Source organism: Poeciliopsis prolifica, unplaced genomic scaffold, assembly GCF_027474105.1.
Source record: "Poeciliopsis prolifica strain line A6 unplaced genomic scaffold, Auburn_PproV2 SCAFFOLD015, whole genome shotgun sequence".
NCBI lineage: Eukaryota > Metazoa > Chordata > Actinopteri > Cyprinodontiformes > Poeciliidae > Poeciliopsis > Poeciliopsis prolifica.
In genome coordinates, this window is record NW_026562390.1 from 4358099 (window position 1) to 4378053 (window position 19955).

A 19955-nucleotide genomic window follows, 5' to 3' on the forward strand; every position below is an offset into this window, starting at 1 on the left:
CTCGTTTTGAACATAAATATTCACTAAGACATGTTGATCTTTATGGTTGTAATATCACAAAGGTTCAAGGGTTGTGAATGCTATTTTTAAGGCCCATGAGTAAATAGAAATGTTTCTATTCTAGGTTGTTCGACACAGAGGATTTGGTTTGTGGTCTCACCAGCTTTCTGGTCCAACTCTGAAAATCCATTCCTTGCTCTCCACACCCTCCTCATACAGTAATTGCTCTTCTCTAATTGAGACACTGGCCTCTGACTTTCCTGCTGTCAAACTACCTATGTCCCTCTAAGCAATCAATGCTCCACTGTCTGTGCTGTTCTGCAATTTCCAAGCAGTTATCCATTGTCAACCAGGCCATCTTTCCAACCAGTTACATCGTAGTTTTCCAAAATTGCTCCTGACTCAGTAAAAGTGCACACAGGGGAACTTTGTCATTATTTTGTCTGCATGATTGCATGTTTTGAAGCGAATGGCAGTTAGCTTAAGTTCTGCAGTTCATGATTACATCAAATTAATAAAAATAATGTGCCTGCAAAAGACAGCATAACCTCAATACATATGCAGCCTGAATGTAAATAATTCAGGAGGGTCATATCAGAAGGAGAAAGGGTATATTGCAATGCCAAACAGTCGGTAACGCCAAAGTGAGCCATTTTCTAGTGCGTAGCCACTGAGATGTGCTGCAGATTCTATCTTCTGTAACAGACATTTAAATTGCCCCAGGTGCATTTCATTTTTCAGCATCACAACTTAGCCTCTGCAAAGTTAGAGCAGAGACAGCTGCTCGGATAATATTTTTTTTCTCCTTTATCTGTCTGTCACTTAATATCACAACTTTTTCCACACGGGTACCTTGCAGAGATCACATGAGGATACCCTGATAGATTAAAAATGGCAGATAAATTGTGCAAAATACACAGTAAAGGTAGATTTTATGTTACCTGCGGTACCTTTCCTACACTAGAAATGAGAGCCGGACAACATCAGCAGGAAATTAATGGGATATAAGCAGCATGAATTACTGAGCAGCCTGGCACAGTTTAGTCCTACTCAGCATTTCCTATTTATTTATGTATTGTACATTTTTGTATTAAGCCTGGAGATTCTAAAATGCTACAAAAAGGGGGAAAAAAATCTAATGAATCACTCATCCAGCCCTCAGACTCTCCAAAAGAGATTATTCTAGAGAAATTTATTAAATATTATTTAATTAGGAAGGTCAAACATCACGTTGCTCTTCAATAAATTTAGAGAAAGCTGATGAGTTTAATGTAGGACATTAAAATACAAAGAAACCTGGCTCAAATCTTAATTGAGAAACATAATCACACTATTAGAAATATAAATATATTATATTATGTAGAATGCACAGTGATACATTATGCAATATTATTTTATGCAGAAGAGTTGAGGTAATCATTATTTAAAATGATGAATGATATTAATCATCCTGGTATCTCCTCTAGCTTAACAAGCTTGATCACAATTTTTTGCTAAAACTACTCTTGTTCTGTCCCAACAACATAAACCCAGGGTTCAATAAATAATTTGCTTTTTGAACAACATTTTCTGAGAGATTTTCTTCCTCAGCAGTCATCTACCAGTAATGTCCGTCCCTTCCAACTTTAACTGAACCTTGGGCTTCCACTCTGCAAAGTTTCATCAGCGGTAGCTGGCCAAGTTAACATACTGCAATGATGAATCTAATCCATCATGTATTTTGGACTTCATAATGTAATCACTGTAGCTGGCGCCATATCACAAGCTACTTCATGCTCAGCAGTAAATAGTTTTCTTATGATAATGCGGGCAGAGCTGCAGAAACTGCAACAGGTGATTCACTGTGAAGTGTCTAACACTGAGGATTGTGATGAAATTTAAATTCCAGTAGATTCAGTGTTGTAAGTCGCTTAGATCCATATGAGAGTCAATAAGGTAAAACATTAGGGGATGAAGGTTCTGTGTTCTTGGAATGAGCTTTTTTTTTCTTATGTTGAATAAGTATACCAGACTCCATAACAAATTGAAAGTTTAGCTTATTTTTATCCAAAATAATGATGAGAGACGAACATAACAAGCAACATCAGTGTCCAATGTCTTATTGTCCTGAACTATCAAGCAGAGAGTTTTGATGCTTTGGACAATGCATTGCAGAGAAAACTGAGAATTATTGCTGAGTTGTCTTTTTTTTTTTCCTGTATGCCTGTCAAGTAAACTATTAGTTTGTAATTGATATGTGTCTTTATTCTGCTCTGAAGTCTCCCGCTGGGTTCTGTGTTTCACTAACTTTCTTTCTCTACTTCTGACTTTCTCTCTCCCTGTGTTTCACCAGACACTGCAGATGGGCATAAAGCATTTCTCTGGTCTGTTTGTGATGCTGTGTGTAGGCGTGGCCTTATCTCTTCTGACCACGATAGCGGAACACATTGTGTACAAGCTAGTGATCCCGAGGGTCAAGGAGCCACGCTCCAAATACTGGCTGCACACCAGTCAGGTACAGACTCACTGAACTGAACAAAAAAATAAACAGAAACATTAGTCGACTATTTCACAATTACCAGGAGAAGATTTCTCATGGCATCTTAGAAAAGGTCTGTGAAAGCAAAGCTGCTGTCTGCAAAAGAAAAGAAAATTTTAAATTAAGATATAATACTGTTGTGCCTCAGAGGTTTGTTTTGAAAGTAGGCCACTTAATTTCACTGTTAATTATTTAGTGGTACTTTTGCTTAGTATGCATCACATCTTTGTAAGTTCTTTAAGTTTCCAATTAAATCATAATAATTACCGTTAAATAACTTAGGTTTGCAAACATGCAGTAGTACAGCTGTTGCTTTATTACAACTGACCTGTTTTTTGAAGTGTTGCTTCAAAATGTACCCTTTCAAATGCAGAAAAAGCACACAAAAACTTAACTTTTAGAAGGTGTATTTCAAAAAGTAAAACTTTTATCTTCTCTAACTGAAGATAAGATAAATCTTGGGTTGAGTTTTATTTGTATATATATATATATATATATATATGTATATATATATATATATATATATATATATATATATATATCAAGGGTTGTTCACTCAATGAATTGAGTTACAGAAATATTCTAATTTGTTGAACATGCTGTTCGTAAGACAAAACTTTTAAGTATTAAAATTCATAACATGATGTGTTGATTGTTTTCCAGAGGTTACACAGAGCCCTTAATTCTGTCTTCATTGATGACAAACTACCAACTGTTACCAAGCCTGAGAAAAGGTAATGTCCTTGACTTGCAAACTTTACTCTGTGCATCTCTATGTCAGCAAAATGAACAATTTAGATGCCAGTTTTATATTCCCACTAGTTTATTTTACTAAGTTGATTTCAGATAACCCTCTCTACATTGGCAGAACTTTGTACAGATGTGGCATAATTATTTGTTTTGACTTCAGTATGTTGTTTTGACTTGACATTTAGGCTCATTAAAACTTATGTCAGGCTACATTAAATAGGTAGATTTTGTTGTGTTTTTTTCCTTTCCTCTAAACAAACAAAAAACTGTTTTTTGTCATTTACTAAAAATGGCAAAAACTTATTTTTACTGAGCAAAGATTCTCTTTCTCTTCTCCACTACTTCTACTATTTGAACTTTAAACACCAGACGCACTGGAAATGTTACCGAAACCATTCATATTAGAAATCATGCTGAACTCTGGAGTGTCATTATGAATAAAATATGGACCATATAATCTCACATTCATTCACACTAAAAATACAGGATGGCAGTTCCAGCCGGGAGACAATTTCCCAAACTTAAATGCCCCATTGGTCAAATTATCAGCCTGCGAATGAGTGACATCAATTAACATCCAAGTGGCAGTTAAGGGACCCATTTTTAATCAGGAACTAAATAGAATGGTCAATCTCTTGAAAGGCAATTATCTGAGGGAGTTGAGAATATAATCTGATGTGACGTCAGAGTATAGTCAGAAATAGTGAGACAGACAGGAGGTAAGTCAAAAGACTCTCCTCTCCACTAATATTGGTCCTTTTTTAAAGGACTTGTACACTTCATGATTGTTTTTTTTCCATCTGTTGTAATTTTCCTTGTATTTTTTTTAAGTCCTTGGTCAAAGTCGACTCCCCATAGTTAATGCAGGTCATATCCTGCAGGATGGTTTGTTGTGTATGGTGTCAGAAATTGCAGTTTTTAGATTGTTCACATTATAGTGTTGAGCTAATATGACCTCAAAGTTTTATCTGCATATAATAGACAAAATTTTGAAAATATTTTAGGAGCCAAGTTCTCAACTAGTCATATGAAAACAGAAGGAAAACATGCTACTGTGAGCCTGTCAAATTTGCAAGCTGGTCTTCTTGGAATATTGTAAGCTGGATCAAGATGTGAGTATATTGAAGATTGTAGCTCTGCGTGTTTTATGCTTACACACACATTATAAAGTTATATCTGTTTTACATGACACATTGTTGGAATATTTTAGTACTCTAGTTTTTACTCTGGTCTCTTTTGAAAAAATAAACTTGGTCAAAAATCTATCACTGTCATAAAAAAGAAAGGTAGAAAAAAGAATGTAGTAATCTTCAGAAAGTCACTAGTGTGTGTACTAAGAGTGCCAAAGTTATAATAAAGTGGAAATAACTTTACTGCTGAAGCAGACCAGGATCCTGTATTGGCTAATTGTGTAATTTTGAACAACTTTGATCAGTTGATCAGAAAATCCTTATCAGGGTGTGTGCTTAGTAAACAGATTTAATTTCAAATGATTCCACTCTGCACTTAAAGTTAAACTTCTCTGTATATTTCACATCCATCTCTGCTCAGAACAGTCGGGGACACTGAGATGCAGTGCACAAAATGGGGATTAAATATACATAATAATTATGGAGACACGTCCATGTGAAGGATGCATATGGTAATGAAAACAGACCTCCTACCCTTGCAGACTTACCTCATTCAATCAAACTCCTTCGCGTCATACCTCCATGCTGTCTAAAAGTCAGAAATTATTACTCTCTCATTAGCCACATCTCAGAAATCTGCTGCCATGTGGAATGTCTGAGCTGCAAGCACTGCACTACTTTTATGGGTCTTGCATTTATTGTACAGGAATGCAAACAATAAAATCATCTATTTTTTTTTTTCCTTACTGCATTCAGTCTGAAAGTATCAGTTTATAATCCTGTTCAGGTGCAGAGCTGTTAGTCTGTGTGGAAGATACGATATGACCAGCAAAGAACACAAAGGTTAGAATTTAATTGGCTATGATTAGTGCTCTTGATTAAACTACAACCTTTTAAATTTCCTAACCATATCAACAAGAACATCAAGAAAAAAAAAATCATCAGAGACCTGTCGGTCTGAGTGTGGAAAAATGTCTGCAGAAGGTTAAGATATTCTCAGATGACCAATTAAAACTGTTTTCAGAATCAAGCTGGAAACACATACCACAAGGACAAAATGAAATAATGAAATGAAATCGCTTCCAGTTGATATTAAAATCCATATTTTGTGCTTGTCATGAAACACTGAGCCAAAAGTAGAAAACTGAGCCCACAGACAGTCTAAATGAATGGAAAGTAAACATTATTGATGAAATGCTAACAAAAAAGGGCAGGTGAAATAAGATGCAATAAGAAAAGCCGCTTAAAAGCAAGAGACTCAATTAAGTAAAGAGGACATTGGGATTTTCAGAACTTATCAACCTGGCAATGCAAAACAAATAAAGATAAGAAACAAAACGTCATTTGGGGAACAATGCGAGATTAGTCTTAGCAGACAACTCTCTGTGGGGGCCGAGAATAACGAAGAACAGGTGGTATTGCCCAATTGATCACACAAAGGGAAACACAATATATATGAGACATCTGAGGTAAAGTTTCCCTTGATCCAAAACAAGAAATAACTAAATTGAGATCAAAATTCCCTTTGAGTAAAAGGCTAGCTCACACTGCAACCACATTATAATGATAAAGCTGATTTTAGATCTCAGCTAACTGGTTGTACTCTGCACTGTGTAGTTTGAAACTAAAATAGATTATTGCTCATCACAGAACAAAGAAAAAGGCCAATTACACAACAGCAAAAACAAAAAAAAAAAGGCCTTATCAATAATTTAAGACTTTACTATATGGTGAGTGAGTTGTTCAGTATCTTGTGAAAAACACCAGTAGGTTCATAATGCTACAGATTTTATTTCAAATGATCCATCAAGTGTGGGCTTAAGTAGTATCTGGATTGACAGATATAATAATATATATAATAATATATATAATATCGGGGAAATATTATTGTTGGTATTTGTTACAAAAATGATTGCATGCTGGTAAATATGAATAAATGGGAGGTCATCTTGGTTTCATAAAATTCCATGATGAAACAAGGATGACAGTAAAATGTAACCCTCCCCTAAGAAATATTTCTGTATAAAATGGAAGAATATAAAATAGTAACATGTTATCCATGTCAAGGTAAAAATATCTAAACATGTTGATGTCAGGGAGGGGGGAGCAGAAGATTACAGGTCTTCTTTCTTGAGAATTAAGTGGATGCTAATTGTGATGTATCAATCTAAGATTTTTTTTTTTCTTTTTTGTGTGGACAATTTCCAATCTCTGATTTGGTAAAATTTTGATTCCCAAAACCGTTGGAGCCAATTTCTCATTTCCATGATAAACTATGTTTCTTTCTCTCTTTTTTTGCATGCCACAAAACAGAAGAGAATCATTTTGTGAAAGAATAATATGCTCTATAATGAGTTTTGAAAAATTAAAACAATTGCTTCTGTCTTGCTATTTAAGAGGAAAGGGGTTTTTTAACTGTTAAATCATTCATTAGTTACTTGGAACAATGCAGGAACCTTTTGACATAATCAATCAATAATTAATAGCAGTAGCGGAGGTATGTGTGTGAGTCTACATGTTTGAACTGCAGTAAATCAGGGATTCACTATTATTTTAAAACAAACACAACACAATTTCACCTAAGAAACACCATTTCTTAGGTGAAATTTTAAACTCTTTCATTAACAATTAGCACAACTGGCACAGTTAGCCATAAAGCTCTGACTCTGTGTGCATTCTGTCAAGAATCCTCCAGGACTCTTACCTTAGCTCTAAGATTTCTTACGCATTCCCCAGATGTCTCAAGGTAGATAAAGCTTGAAAGCCCCAGCAGATAAAACAGAACTTTGCCTTAGTATGTACTTTCAGCCTTTACGTTACCTGATAAAGTTTCACTCCCTGTTAACAGTCTGAGTTATCTGCTAAAAATGTTGCTAAAGAGACATGGAAGAAGCAGTTTGCTTCTTCCCTGGAGGTCTCTGATATTGAAGACCACTGCACTGAACCCCATTGAAAACCTAATGGTTATTTAGATGTTCAAACTCTTCCTGAGTTAAAACATTGATGTTGTTGTTTCTAAATGAATTTGAACTTATTGGCGGTCTGAAAGCACTGCATCTTTTTTGTTATTTTGACCATTTTCCTTTTTTTTAACAAATATCAAATTTTTAGCTTGTAATTTTATGTAATTAAAGAACAATGTTCATTTTACTAAAACATATATCAGTTTATCAAAGAAACTGCCAACTTTAAATGATTTGTATATAATCACAAAAGGAAGGAAAAAAGCAGAAATAAGGAAAAAAGCAGAAATAAGTTTAAAACCTAAATAATAAAGTATGTTTTAACCCATATTTGAATATTGTGGATGTTAACCCATAAGGAATATAGGTAAACTAAGGAAACTGTTAGTTTTTATTATCATCATTAAATTATTTCAGTAAAAGAAAAAAAAAACTGATGCATAGAAGTTGCAGTACTCTTAAGCCTCCTGAAACTGGTGTGGTTATTATATGACCTGGGGCTTACGAGATCTGATAAAGTGTTCGTCGTCTCAAAAATGTTCTCTGTTTCACCACTGCCATGCCGTGAGCCCAGGTCGATAGGTGGAAATATCATTGGGGCCTGCCTAGCAATGCATAAGGAGAGCAGTGACTGACTTGCGAAGCAAGTCAGTCACTGCCTCCATGCATTGCATGGCAGGCACCTATTAATCTTCACCCAATAGAACGCCTCTTTATTATTATTGGGGCCCTGCCCATAGCAATGCATAAGGAGAGCAGTTACTGACTTGCGAAGCAAGTCAGTAACTGCCTCCATGCATTGCATGGCAGGCACCTATTGTTCTTCACCTAATAGAATGCCTCTTTATTGGGGCCTGCCCATAGCAATGCATAAGGAGAGCAGTGACTGACTTGCGCAGCAAGTCAGTCACTGCCTCCATGCATTGCATGGCAGGCACCTATTAATCTACACCCAATAGAACGCTTCTTTATTATTATTGGGGCCCTGCCCATAGCAATGCATAAGGAGAGCAGTGACTGACTTGCGAAGCAAGTCAGTCACTGCCTCCATGCATTGCATGGCAGGCACCTATTAATCTTCACCAATAGAACGCCTCTTTATTATTATTATATTATTATTATAACTTCTTCTTCCGCTACCGTTAATGCGGGTCGCACCGCTGCGAGCCCACCCACAAAAGTGGTATCAAAACGTGCGGCTTGTTCCCGGCATTGGAGCTATTACTTTTATGGGGAATCGGCGTTACGACGGCGACGTAAAAAGCGAAAAACGAGCGAAATTTCCAACTGCCGAAACGCAGAGCATAACTGCCACCAACTGCCGCTCTGCTAGAGTGAAAAATGAAGTGGATTTCTGACCCCAAATAAATTTTGAAATCACCGCCACGCCCACAAATATCGTGCAATCGGTATGAAACTCGGTCATGACATAGATACGTATGTCTGCTCCGGTAAAATGTTTTCAAATTTTTTCTACGGCTTACGGTTTTCTGTCAAGGTGCTTTAGAGCAAAATCAAGTTCCAGCCTAACTGACGCTCTCCACCATATTTTCATACTTTTCTGGAAAATTTCAGACCTCAGCGCACACCATTTTTCTCATCGCTGCAATTACTATGAATGAGCTACAGATTTGATTTGCAGGACTATTGGAGACAAAAAATAGCTCTCTCATATGCTTCAAACGGTTTTCCGATACGTATCACGGTTCCCGAATGGCAAGGAGTGTTCGGGCTGCTTTTTCCATTATAACTGACTGAGCTGTCTCACAAAGATAGAAATCTGTCTCTGCCTCACACACATGACAGTTGACCTCTTTAGAACTACAATTCCTGAAGGTTAGAACTACAACATGGCGGAACACTCAGTGCCTACAAAAGAGGTCAGAGCTGATTGTCAGAACTACAACATGGCAGAACTGTCAGTTACTACTGAGGAGGAATGAGCTGGCCTTTAGAATTACATTGTGTTTGGACTTTTTATAACTGATTTTAAGCAACCATTGTTACACACAGTATTTGTGTAAAAATTTAAAATGAAGCTTAATGAAAATTTCAAAATAAAAACCTTGATATTTCTCTCAGGCCTGTCAGAAAAACTAACTTCTTCAAGCATTTATAATTAAGTCTCTCCTTGTGTGTCACACTGACATGACAGTTGACCTCCTCTTTAGAACTACAATTCCTGAAGGTTAGAACTACAACATGGCTGAACACTCAGTGCCTACAGAAGAGGTCATAGGTGAATATAAAAACTACAACATGGTGGAACTGTCAGTAACTACTGAGGAGGACTGAGCTGCTCTTTAGAACTACAATTCCTGAAGGTTAGAACTACAACATGGCGGAACACTCAGTGCCTACAAAAGAGGTCAGAGCTGATTGTCAGAACTACAACATGGCGGAACTGTCAGTTACTACTACTGAGGAATGAGCTGGCCTTTAGAATTACATTGTGTTTGGACTTTTTATAACTGATTTCAAATGGTTGTGTAACAATCATTTGTTACACACAGGATTAGCGTGGTAATTTTAAATTAAGTTGAATTAAAATTTCAAAATAAAAGCCCTGACATACTTTTATATTATGGAATTGCTCTCTTGGGGATTATGTGACTTTTTTAAAAACAAAACCACTGTTACTCTTCGGATTATTTTGGACAGTTAAAATGAAGCTTACTGAAAATTTCAAAATAAAAGCCTTAAGATTCCTTTCTGGCTCATGCATATTTTAGGCAAAATGGCTGCCTCAAACTGATAGAATTAAGTCTCCCCTGTCTGACTCACAGCTGGCAGAGGATCCATTACCATGGCAACGGAACACAAAGGGGCCAGCTGATTAGGACTACAAAACGCATCACTGTAGTTCTAACTATGGCAGAACTCAGAGAAAAAAGCTGGAGTTTAGAACTGCTTGTGTTTTGGGCCTTTTATAACTATTTTTAATCAACCATTGTTACACATGGAATTAGTGTGGAAATTTTAAATTAACTTTAAAAAAATTTCAAAATAAAAGCCTTGAGAATTTTTACATTAAATAAGTGCTCTTTTGACCATTATATGTCTGATTTAACCAAATCACTGTTATACATGGGATTACATTGACCATTTAAAATTAAACATTCTGAACATTTTAAAATAAAAGCCTTAAGATTCGGCCGTGGCTAATGCAGCGCGCCGCGGGCGCTGCAATGATATTAGCTTGCATTATCTTTTCCTCTCAAGTTAGGGCACTGTCTTGCACAGCAAGGCAGTGCATTAGCATTAGCACAAACATTAGCATTTCTCTGTTCCCCACCAGTGCACTGCCGCAGGCAGTGCAATAAGATTATCCTGCATAATCTTTTCCACTCAGGTTAGGGCTCTGCCTTGCGCAGCAAGGCAGAGCATTAGCATTAGCCTTTTACCTTGCATGAGATATTACCTATTTCCCTTTCTTATTACCCATATTTAGTATACTGAATGCAGTAAGTCATGCTTGTGACTCTCCACATTGTATTGAGACATTGCAGCTTTCTTTAGCATGGATGCTAATGTTTAGCATCAGAACGCTGGATCCAAATCGACGGGCACACTTTGGCAGGCCCCGGTTAAATTTCTTCAGGAATTTTCTAGTTATTATAACTTCTTCTTCCGCTACCGTTAATGCGGCTCGCACCGCTGCGAGCCCACACACAAAAGTGGTATCAAAACGTGCGGCTCGTTCCCGGCATTGGAGCTATTACTTTTATGGGAAATTGGCGTTACGACGGCGACGTAAAAAGCGAAAAACGAGCGAAATTTCCAACTGCCGAAACGCAGAGCATAACTGCCACCAACTGCCGCTCCGCTAGAGTGAAAAATGAAGTGGATTTCTGACCCCAAATAAATTTTGAAATCGCCGCCACGCACACAAATATCGTGCTACCGGTATCAAACTCGGTCATGACATAGATACGAATGTTTGCTCCGGTAAAATGTTTTCAAAATTTTTCTAGGGCTTACGGTTTTCAGTCAAGGTGCTTTAGAGCAAAATCAAGTTCCAGCCTAACTGACGCTCTCCATATTTTCATACTTTTATGGAAAATTTCAGACCACAGGGCACACCATTTTTATATCATCGCTGTAATTACTATGAATGAGCTACAGATATGATTTGCAGGACTATCGGAGACAAAAAATAGCTCTCTCATATGCTTCAAACGGTTTTCCGATACGTATCACGGTTTCCGAATGGCAAGGAGTTGTTCGGGCTGCTTTTTCCATTATAACTGACTGAGCTGTCTCACAAAGATAGAAATCTGTCTCTGCCTCACACACATGACAGTTGACCTCTTTAGAACTACAATTCCTGAAGGTTAGAACTACAACATGGCAGAACACTCAGTGCCTACAGAAGAGGTCAGAGCTGATTGTCAGAACTACAACATGGTGGAACTGTCAGTTACTACTGAGGAGGAATGAGCTGGCCTTTAGAATTACATTGTGTTTGGGCTTTTATAACTGATTTTAAGCAACCATTGTTACACACAGGATTAGTGTGGCAATTTTAAATTAAGCTTAATGAAAATTTCAAAATAAAAGCCCTGAGATTCTTTTATATCACGTAATTGCTCTCTTGGGCATTATGTGACTTTTTTAACAAAACCACTGTTAAACTTTCGATTATTTTGGACATTTAAAATTAAGCTGAATGAAAATTTCAAAATAAAACCTTGAATATTTCTCTCAGGCCTGTCAGAAAAACTAACTTCTTCAAGCATTTAGAATTAAGTCTCTCCTTGTGTGTCACACTGACATGACAGTTGACCTCCTCTTAGAACTACAATTTCTGAAGGTTAGAACTACAACATGGCGGAACAGTGCCTACAGAAGAGGTCATAGGTGAATATAAAAACTACAACATGGTGGAACTGTCAGTTACTACTGAGGAGCTGAGCTGCTCTTAGAACTACAATGACTGCAGGTTAGAACTACAACATGGCGGAACACTCAGTGCCTACAAAAGAGGTCAGAGCTGATTGTCAGAACTACAACATGGCGGAACTGTCAGTTACTAATGAGGAGGAATGAGCTGGCCTTTAGAATTACATTGTGTTTGGGCTTTTATAACTGATTGTAAGCAACCTCTGTTACAGACAGGATTAGTTTGGCAATTTTAAATTAAGTTTAATAAAATTTCGAAATAAAACCTCGAATATTTCTCTCAGGCCTGTCAGAAAAACTAACTTCTTCAAGCATTTTGAATTAAGTCTCTCTTTGTGTGTCACACTGACATGACAGTTGACCTCCTCTTTAGAACTACAATTCCTGAACGTTAGAACTACAACATGGCGGAACACTCAGTGCCTACAGAAGAGGTCATAGGTGAATATAAAAACTACAACATGGTGGAACTGTCAGTTACTACTGAGGAGGACTGAGCTGCTCTTTAGAAACTACAATGACTGCAGGTTAGAACTACAACATGGCGGAACACTCAGTGCCTACAAAAGAGATCAGAGCTGATTGTCAGAACTACAACATGGCGGAACTGTCAGTTACTACTGAGGAGGAATGAGCTGGCCTTTAGAATTAAATTGTGTTTGGGGCTTTTTATAACTGATTTTAAGCAACCATTGTTACAGACAGGATTAGTGTGGCAATTTTAAATTAAGTTGAATTAACATTTCAAATAAAAGCCCTGACATACTTTTATATTATGGAATTGCTCTCTTGGGGATTATGTGACTTTTTTTAACAAAACCACTGTTACTTTGGATTATTTTGGACCGTTAAATGAAGCTTACTGAAAATTTCAAAATAAAAGCCTTAAGATTCCTTTCTGGCTCATGCATATTTTAAGGAAAATGGCTGCCTCAAACTGATAGAATTATGTCTCCCCCTGTCTGACTCACAGCTGGCAGAGGATCCATTACCATGGCAACGGAACACAAAGGGGCCAGCTGATTAGGACTACAAAAACGCATCACTGTAGTTCTAACTATGTCAGAACTCAGAGAAAAAAAGCTGAACTTTAGAACTGCTTGTGTTTTGGGCCTTTTATAACTATTTTTAACCAACCATTGTTACACATGGAATTAGTGTAGAAATTTTAAATTAACTTTAAAAACATTTCAAAATAAAAGCCTTGACAATTTTTACATTAAATAAGTGCTCTTTTGACCATTATATGTCTGATTTAACCAAATCACTGTTATACATGGGATTACATTGACCATTTAAAATGAAACATTCTGAACATTTCAAAATAAAAGCCTTAAGATACGGCCGTGGCTAATGCAGCGCCGCAGGCGCTGCAATGATATTTGCTTGCATTATCTTTCCCTCTCAAGTTAGGGCACTGTCTTGCGCAGCAAGACAGTGCATTAGCATTAGCACAAACATTAGCATTTCTCTGTTCCCCAACAGTGCACTGCCGTAGGCAGTGCAATAAGATTATCCTGCATGATCTTTTCCACTCAGGTTAGGGCTCTGCCTTGCGGAGCAAGGCAGAGAGCATTAGCTTTTAGCCTTTTACCTTGCATGAGGTACTAGCTATTTCCCTTACTTATTACCCATATTTAGTATACTGAATGCAGTCAGTCATGCTTGTGACTTTCCACATTGTATTGATGACATTGCAGCTTTCTTTAACATGGATGCTAATGTTTAGCATCAGAACGCTGGGTCAAAATCGACGGGCACACTTTGGCAGGCCCCGGTTAAATTTCTTCAGGAATTTTCTAGTTCTTCTTTATTTTTCTTCCGTAGACCGGAATGCGGCTCGCACCGCTGCGAGCCCACCCACAAAAGTGGTATCAAAACGTGCGGCTCGTTCCCGGCATTGGAGCTATTACTTTTATGGGGAATCGGCGTTATGACGGCGACGTAAAAAGCAAAAAACGAGCCAAATTTCCAACTGCCGAACCGAAAAGCTCAACTGCCAAAACCTAGAGTGTAACTGACGTTTCGTTAGAGTGTGGGAAGCAGTGCGATTCTGACCCCAAATAAATTTTGAAATCGCCGCCACGCCCACAAATATCGTGCAATCGGTATCAAACTTGGTCATGACATTGATACGAATGTTTGCTCCGGTAAAATGTTTTCAAAATTTTTCTAGGGCTTACGGTTTTCTGTCAAGGTGCTTTAGAGCAAAATCAAGTTCCAGCCTAACTGACGCTCTCCACCATATATTTTCATAATTTTATGGAAACTGTCAGACCTCAGCACACACCATTTTTATATCATCGCTGTAATTACTATGAATGAGCTACAGATTTGATTTGCAGGACTATCGGAGACAAAAAATAGCTCTCTCATATGCTTCAAACGGTTTTCCGATACGTATCACGGTTTCCGAACGGCAAGGAGTTGTTCGGGCTGCTTTTTCCATTATAACTGAACTGGGTGTCTCACAAAGATAGAAATCTGTCTCTGCCTCACACACATGACTGTTGACCTCTTTAGAACTACAATTCCTGAAGGTTAGAACTACAACATGGCGGAACACTCAGTGCCTACAAAAGAGTCAGAGCTGATTGTCAGAACTACAACATGGCGGAACTGTCAGTTACTGCTGAGGAGGAATGAGCTGGCCTTTAGAATTACATTGTGTTTGGGCTTTTTATAACTGATTTTAAGCAACCATTGTTACTCACAGTATTTGTGTGTCAATTTTAAATTAAGCTGAATGAAAATTTCAAAATAAAAGCTGGAATATTTCCCTCAGGCCTGTCAGAAAAACTAACGTCTTCAAGCACTTAGAATTAAGCCTCTCCTTGTGTGTCACACTGACATGAGAGTTGACCTTATCCTTAGAACTACATTGACTGCAGGTTTGGACTACAACATGGCAGAACACTCAGTGCCTACAGAAGAGGTCATAGGTGAATATAAAAACTACAACATGGTGGAACTGTCAGTTACTACTGAGGAGGACTGAGCTGCTCTTTAGAACTACAATGACTGCAGGTTAGAACTACAACATGGCGGAACACTCAGTGCCTACAAAAGAGATCAGAGCTGATTGTCAGAACTACAACATGGCAGAACTGTCAGTTAATACTGAGGAGGAATGAGCTGGCCTTTAGAATTACATTGTGTTTGGGCTTTTTATAACTGATTTTAAGCAACCATTGTTACACAAAGTATTTGTGTGGAAATTTTAAATTAAGCTCAATGAAAATTTCAAAATAAAACCTTGAATATTTCTCTCAGGCCTGTCAGAAAAACTAACTTCTTCAAGCATTTATAATTAAGTCTCTACTTGTGTGTCACACTGACATGACAGTTGACCTCCTCTTTAGAACTACAATTCCTGAAGGTTAGGACTACAACATGGCAGAACACTCAGTGCCTACAGAAGAGGTCATAGGTGAATATAAAAACTACAACATGGTGGAACTGTCAGTTACTACTGAGGAGGACTGAGCTGCTCTTTTGAACTACAATTCCTGAAAAGTAGAACTACAACATGGCGGAACGCTCAGTGCCTACAAAAGAGTCAGAGCTGATTGTCAGAACGACAACATGGCGGAACTGTCAGTTACTGCTGAGGAGGAATGAGCTGGCCTTTAGAATTACATTGTGTTTGGGCTTTTTATAACTGATTTCAAATGGTTGTGTAACAATCATTTGTTACACACAGGATTAGCGTGGTAATTTTAAATTAAGTTGAATTAAAATTTCAAAATAAAAGCCCTGACATACTTTTATATTAGGGAATTGCTCTCTTGGGGATTATGTGACTTTTTTTAACAAAACCACTGTTACACTTTGGATTATTTTGGACAGTTAAAATGAATCTTACTGAAAATTTCAAAATAAAAGCCTTAAGATTCCTTTCTGGCTCATGCATATTTTAAGAAAAATGGCTGCCTCAAATTGATAGAATTAAGTCTCCCCCTGTCTGACTCACAGCTGGCAGAGGATCCATTACCATGGCAACGGAACACAAAGGGGCCAGAAGATTAGGACTACAAAAACGCATCACTGTAGTTCTAACTATGGCAGAACTCAGAGAAAAAAGCTGGACTTTAGAACTGCTTGTGTTTTGGGCCTTTTATAACTATTTTTAACCAACCATTGTTACACATGGAATTAGTGTGGAAATTTTAAATTAACTTTAAAAAAATTTCAAAATAAAAGCCTTGACAATTTTTACATTAAATAAGTGCTCTTTTGACCATTATATGTCTGATTTAACCAAATCACTGTTATACATGGGATTACATTGACCATTTAAAATTAAACATTCTGAACATTTTAAAATAAAAGCCTTAAGATTCGGCCGTGGCTAATGCAGCGCCGCGGGCGCTGCAATGATATTAGCTTGCATTATCTTTTCCTCTCAAGTTAGGGCACTGTCTTGCACAGCAAGGCAGTGCATTAGCATTAGCACAAACATTAGCATTTCTCTGTTCCCCACCAGTGCACTGCCGCAGGCAGTGCAATAAGATTATCCTGCATAATCTTTTCCACTCAGGTTAGGGCTCTGCCTTGCGCAGCAAGGCAGAGCATTAGCATTAGCCTTTTACCTTGCATGAGATATTACCTATTTCCCTTTCTTATTACCCATATTTAGTATACTGAATGCAGTAAGTCATGCTTGTGACTCTCCACATTGTATTGATGACATTGCAGCTTTCTTTATCATGGATGCTAATGTTTAGCATCAGAACGCTGGATCCAAATCTACGGGCACACTTTGGCAGGGACCCGGTTAAATTTCTTCAGGAATTTTCTAGTTATTATAACTTCTTCTTCCGCTACCGTTAATGCGGCTCGCACCGCTGCGAGCCCACCCACAAAAGTGGTATCAAAACGTGCGGCTTGTTCCCGGCATTGGAGCTATTACTTTTATGGGGAATCGGCGTTACAACGGCGACGTAAAAAGCGAAAAACGAGCGAAATTTCCAACTGCCGAAACGCAGAGCATAACTGCCACCAACTGCCGCTCCGCTAGAGTGAAAAATGAAGTGGATTTCTGACCCCAAATAAATTTTGAAATCGCCGCCACGCCCACAAATATTGTGCTATCGGTATCAAACTCGGTCATGACATAGATACGTATGTCTGCTCCGGTAAAATGTTTTCAAAATTTTTCTAGGGCTTACGGTTTTCTGTCAAGGTGCTTTAGAGCAAAATCAAGTTCCAGCCTAACTGACGCTCTCCACCATATATTTTCATTTTCTGGAAAATTTCAGACCTCAGCGCACACCATTTTTCTCTCATCGCTGTAATTACTGTGAATGAGCTACAGATTTGATTTGCAGGACTATTGGAGACAAAAAATAGCTCTCTCATACGCTTCAAACGGTTTTCTGATACGTATCACGGTTTCCGAACGGCAAGGAGTTGTTCGGGCTGCTTTTTCCATTATAACTGAACTGGGTGTCTCACAAAGATAGCAATCTGTCTCTGCCTCACACACATGACAGTTGACCTCTTTAGAACTACAATGACTGCAGGTTAGAACTACAACATGGCGGAACACTCAGTGCCTACAAAAGAGGTCAGAGCTGATTGTCAGAACTACAACATGGCGGAACTGTCAGTTACTACTGAGGAGGAATGAGCTGGCCTTTAGAATTACATTGTGTTTGGCCTTTTTATCACTATTTTTAACCAACCATTGTTACACACAGGATTAGTATGTGAATTTTAAATTAAGCTTAATAAAAATTTCAAAATGAAAGCTTGAATATTTCTCTCAGGCCTTTCAGAAAAAATAACTGCTTCAAGCATTTAGAATTAAGTCTCTCCTTGTGTGTCACACCGACATGAGAGTTGACCTCTTCTTTAGAACTACAATAACTGCAGGTTTGGACTACAACATGGCGGAACACTCAGTGCCTACAGAAGAGGTCATAGGTGAATATAAAAACTACAACATGGTGGAACTGTCAGTTACTACTGAGGAGGACTGAGCTGCTCTTTAGAACTACAATTCCTGAACGTTAGAACTACAACATGGCGGAACTCTCAGTGCCTACAGAAGAGGTCATAGGTGAATATAAAAACTACAACATGGTGGAACTGTCAGTTACTACTGATGAGTAATCAGCTGGCCATGACAAGTACTTGGTTTTTGGGAATTTTAGAACAGATTTCAAAACTTCATAGTTACACATGGGATTAGTGTTACCATTAAAATTAAGCTTAATGTAAATTTCAAAATAAAAGCCTTGACAATTTTCCCATCAAGTAATTGCTCTTTTGACCACTATATAACTGATTTAACCCAATCAGTGTTAAACATGGGATGAGATTGGCCATTTAAAATTAATCTCAATGAAAATTTCAAAATAAAAGCCTTAAGATTCCTTTCTGGCTCATGCATATTTTAGTGAAAATGGCTGCCTCAAACTGATAGAATTATGTCTCCCCCTGTCTGACTCACAGCTGGCAGAGGATCCATTACCATAGCAATGGAACACAGCAGGGCCAGTGGTTAGGACTACAAATACGCATCACTGTAGTTTTTACTATGGCAGAGCTCTGAGGAAGCTGTTGGCCTTTAGAACTACTTGTGTTTTGGGCATTTTATAACTGATTTTATCCAACCATTGTTACACACGGGATTAGTGTGGCAATTTTAAATTAAGTTGAATGAAAATTTCAAAATAAAAGCCCTGAAATTCTTTTATATCACGTAATTGCTCTCTTGGGCTTTATGTGACTTTTTTTATATACACCACTGTAAAACTTTGGATTATTTTGGACATTTAAAATGAAGCTTAATGAAAATTTCAAAATAAAAGTCTTAAGATTCCTTTCTGGCTCATGCCTATTTTAGTGAAAATGGCTGCCTCAAACTGATAGAATTATGTCTCCCCCTGTCTGACTCACAGCCTGCAGAGGATCCATTACCATAGCAATGGAACACAACAGGGCCAGTGGTTAGGACTACAAATACGCATCACTGTAGTTCTAACATGGCAGAACTCAGAGAAAAAAGCTGGACTTCAGAACTGCCTGTGTTTTGGGCCTTTTATAACTCATTTTAACCAACCATTGTTACACATGGAATTAGTTTGGCAATTTTAAATTAAGCTTTAAACAAATTTCAAAATAAAAGCCTTGACAATTTTTATATTAAGTAAGTGCTTTTTTGACCATTATATGTCTGATTTAACCAAATCACTGTTGTACATGGGATTACATTGACCATTTAAAATTAAGCATTCTGAAAATTCCAAAATAAAAGCCTTGAGATTCGTCTGTGGCTAATGCAGCGCCACGGGCGCTGCAATGATATTAGCTTGCATTATCTTTTCTTCTCAAGTTAGGGCACTGTCTTGCGCAGCAAGGTAGAGCATTAGCATTAGCCTTTTACCTTGCATGAGGTATTCGCTATTTCCCTTACTTAATGCAGTAAGTCATGCTTGTGACTCTCCACATGTTATTGATGACATTGCAGCTTTCTTTAGCATGGATGCTAATGTTTAGCATCAGAACGCTGGGTCCAAACTGACGGGCACACTTTGGCAGGCCCCGGTTAAATTTCTTCAGGAATTTTCTAGTTATTCTTTATTTTTCTTCCGCCAGCCGGAATGCGGCTCGTACCGCTGCGAGCCCACCCACAAAAGTGGTATCAAAACGTGCGGCTCGTTCCCGGCATTGGAGCTATTACTT

General features: G+C 37.9%; 1 protein-coding gene across 1 annotated transcript in view; it reads left to right on the forward strand.

Moving 5' to 3' along the window:
- The window catches only part of grin3a (glutamate receptor, ionotropic, N-methyl-D-aspartate 3A), a 59959-nt gene that overhangs the window by 32893 nt on the left and 7111 nt on the right, over nucleotides 1–19955 (forward strand). The window contains exons 8-9 of the mRNA XM_055040586.1: nucleotides 2333–2494; nucleotides 3182–3252. Of these exons, the coding sequence (XP_054896561.1) occupies nucleotides 2333–2494; nucleotides 3182–3252 (233 nt within the window). The remainder of the gene's footprint in view (nucleotides 1–2332; nucleotides 2495–3181; nucleotides 3253–19955) is intronic.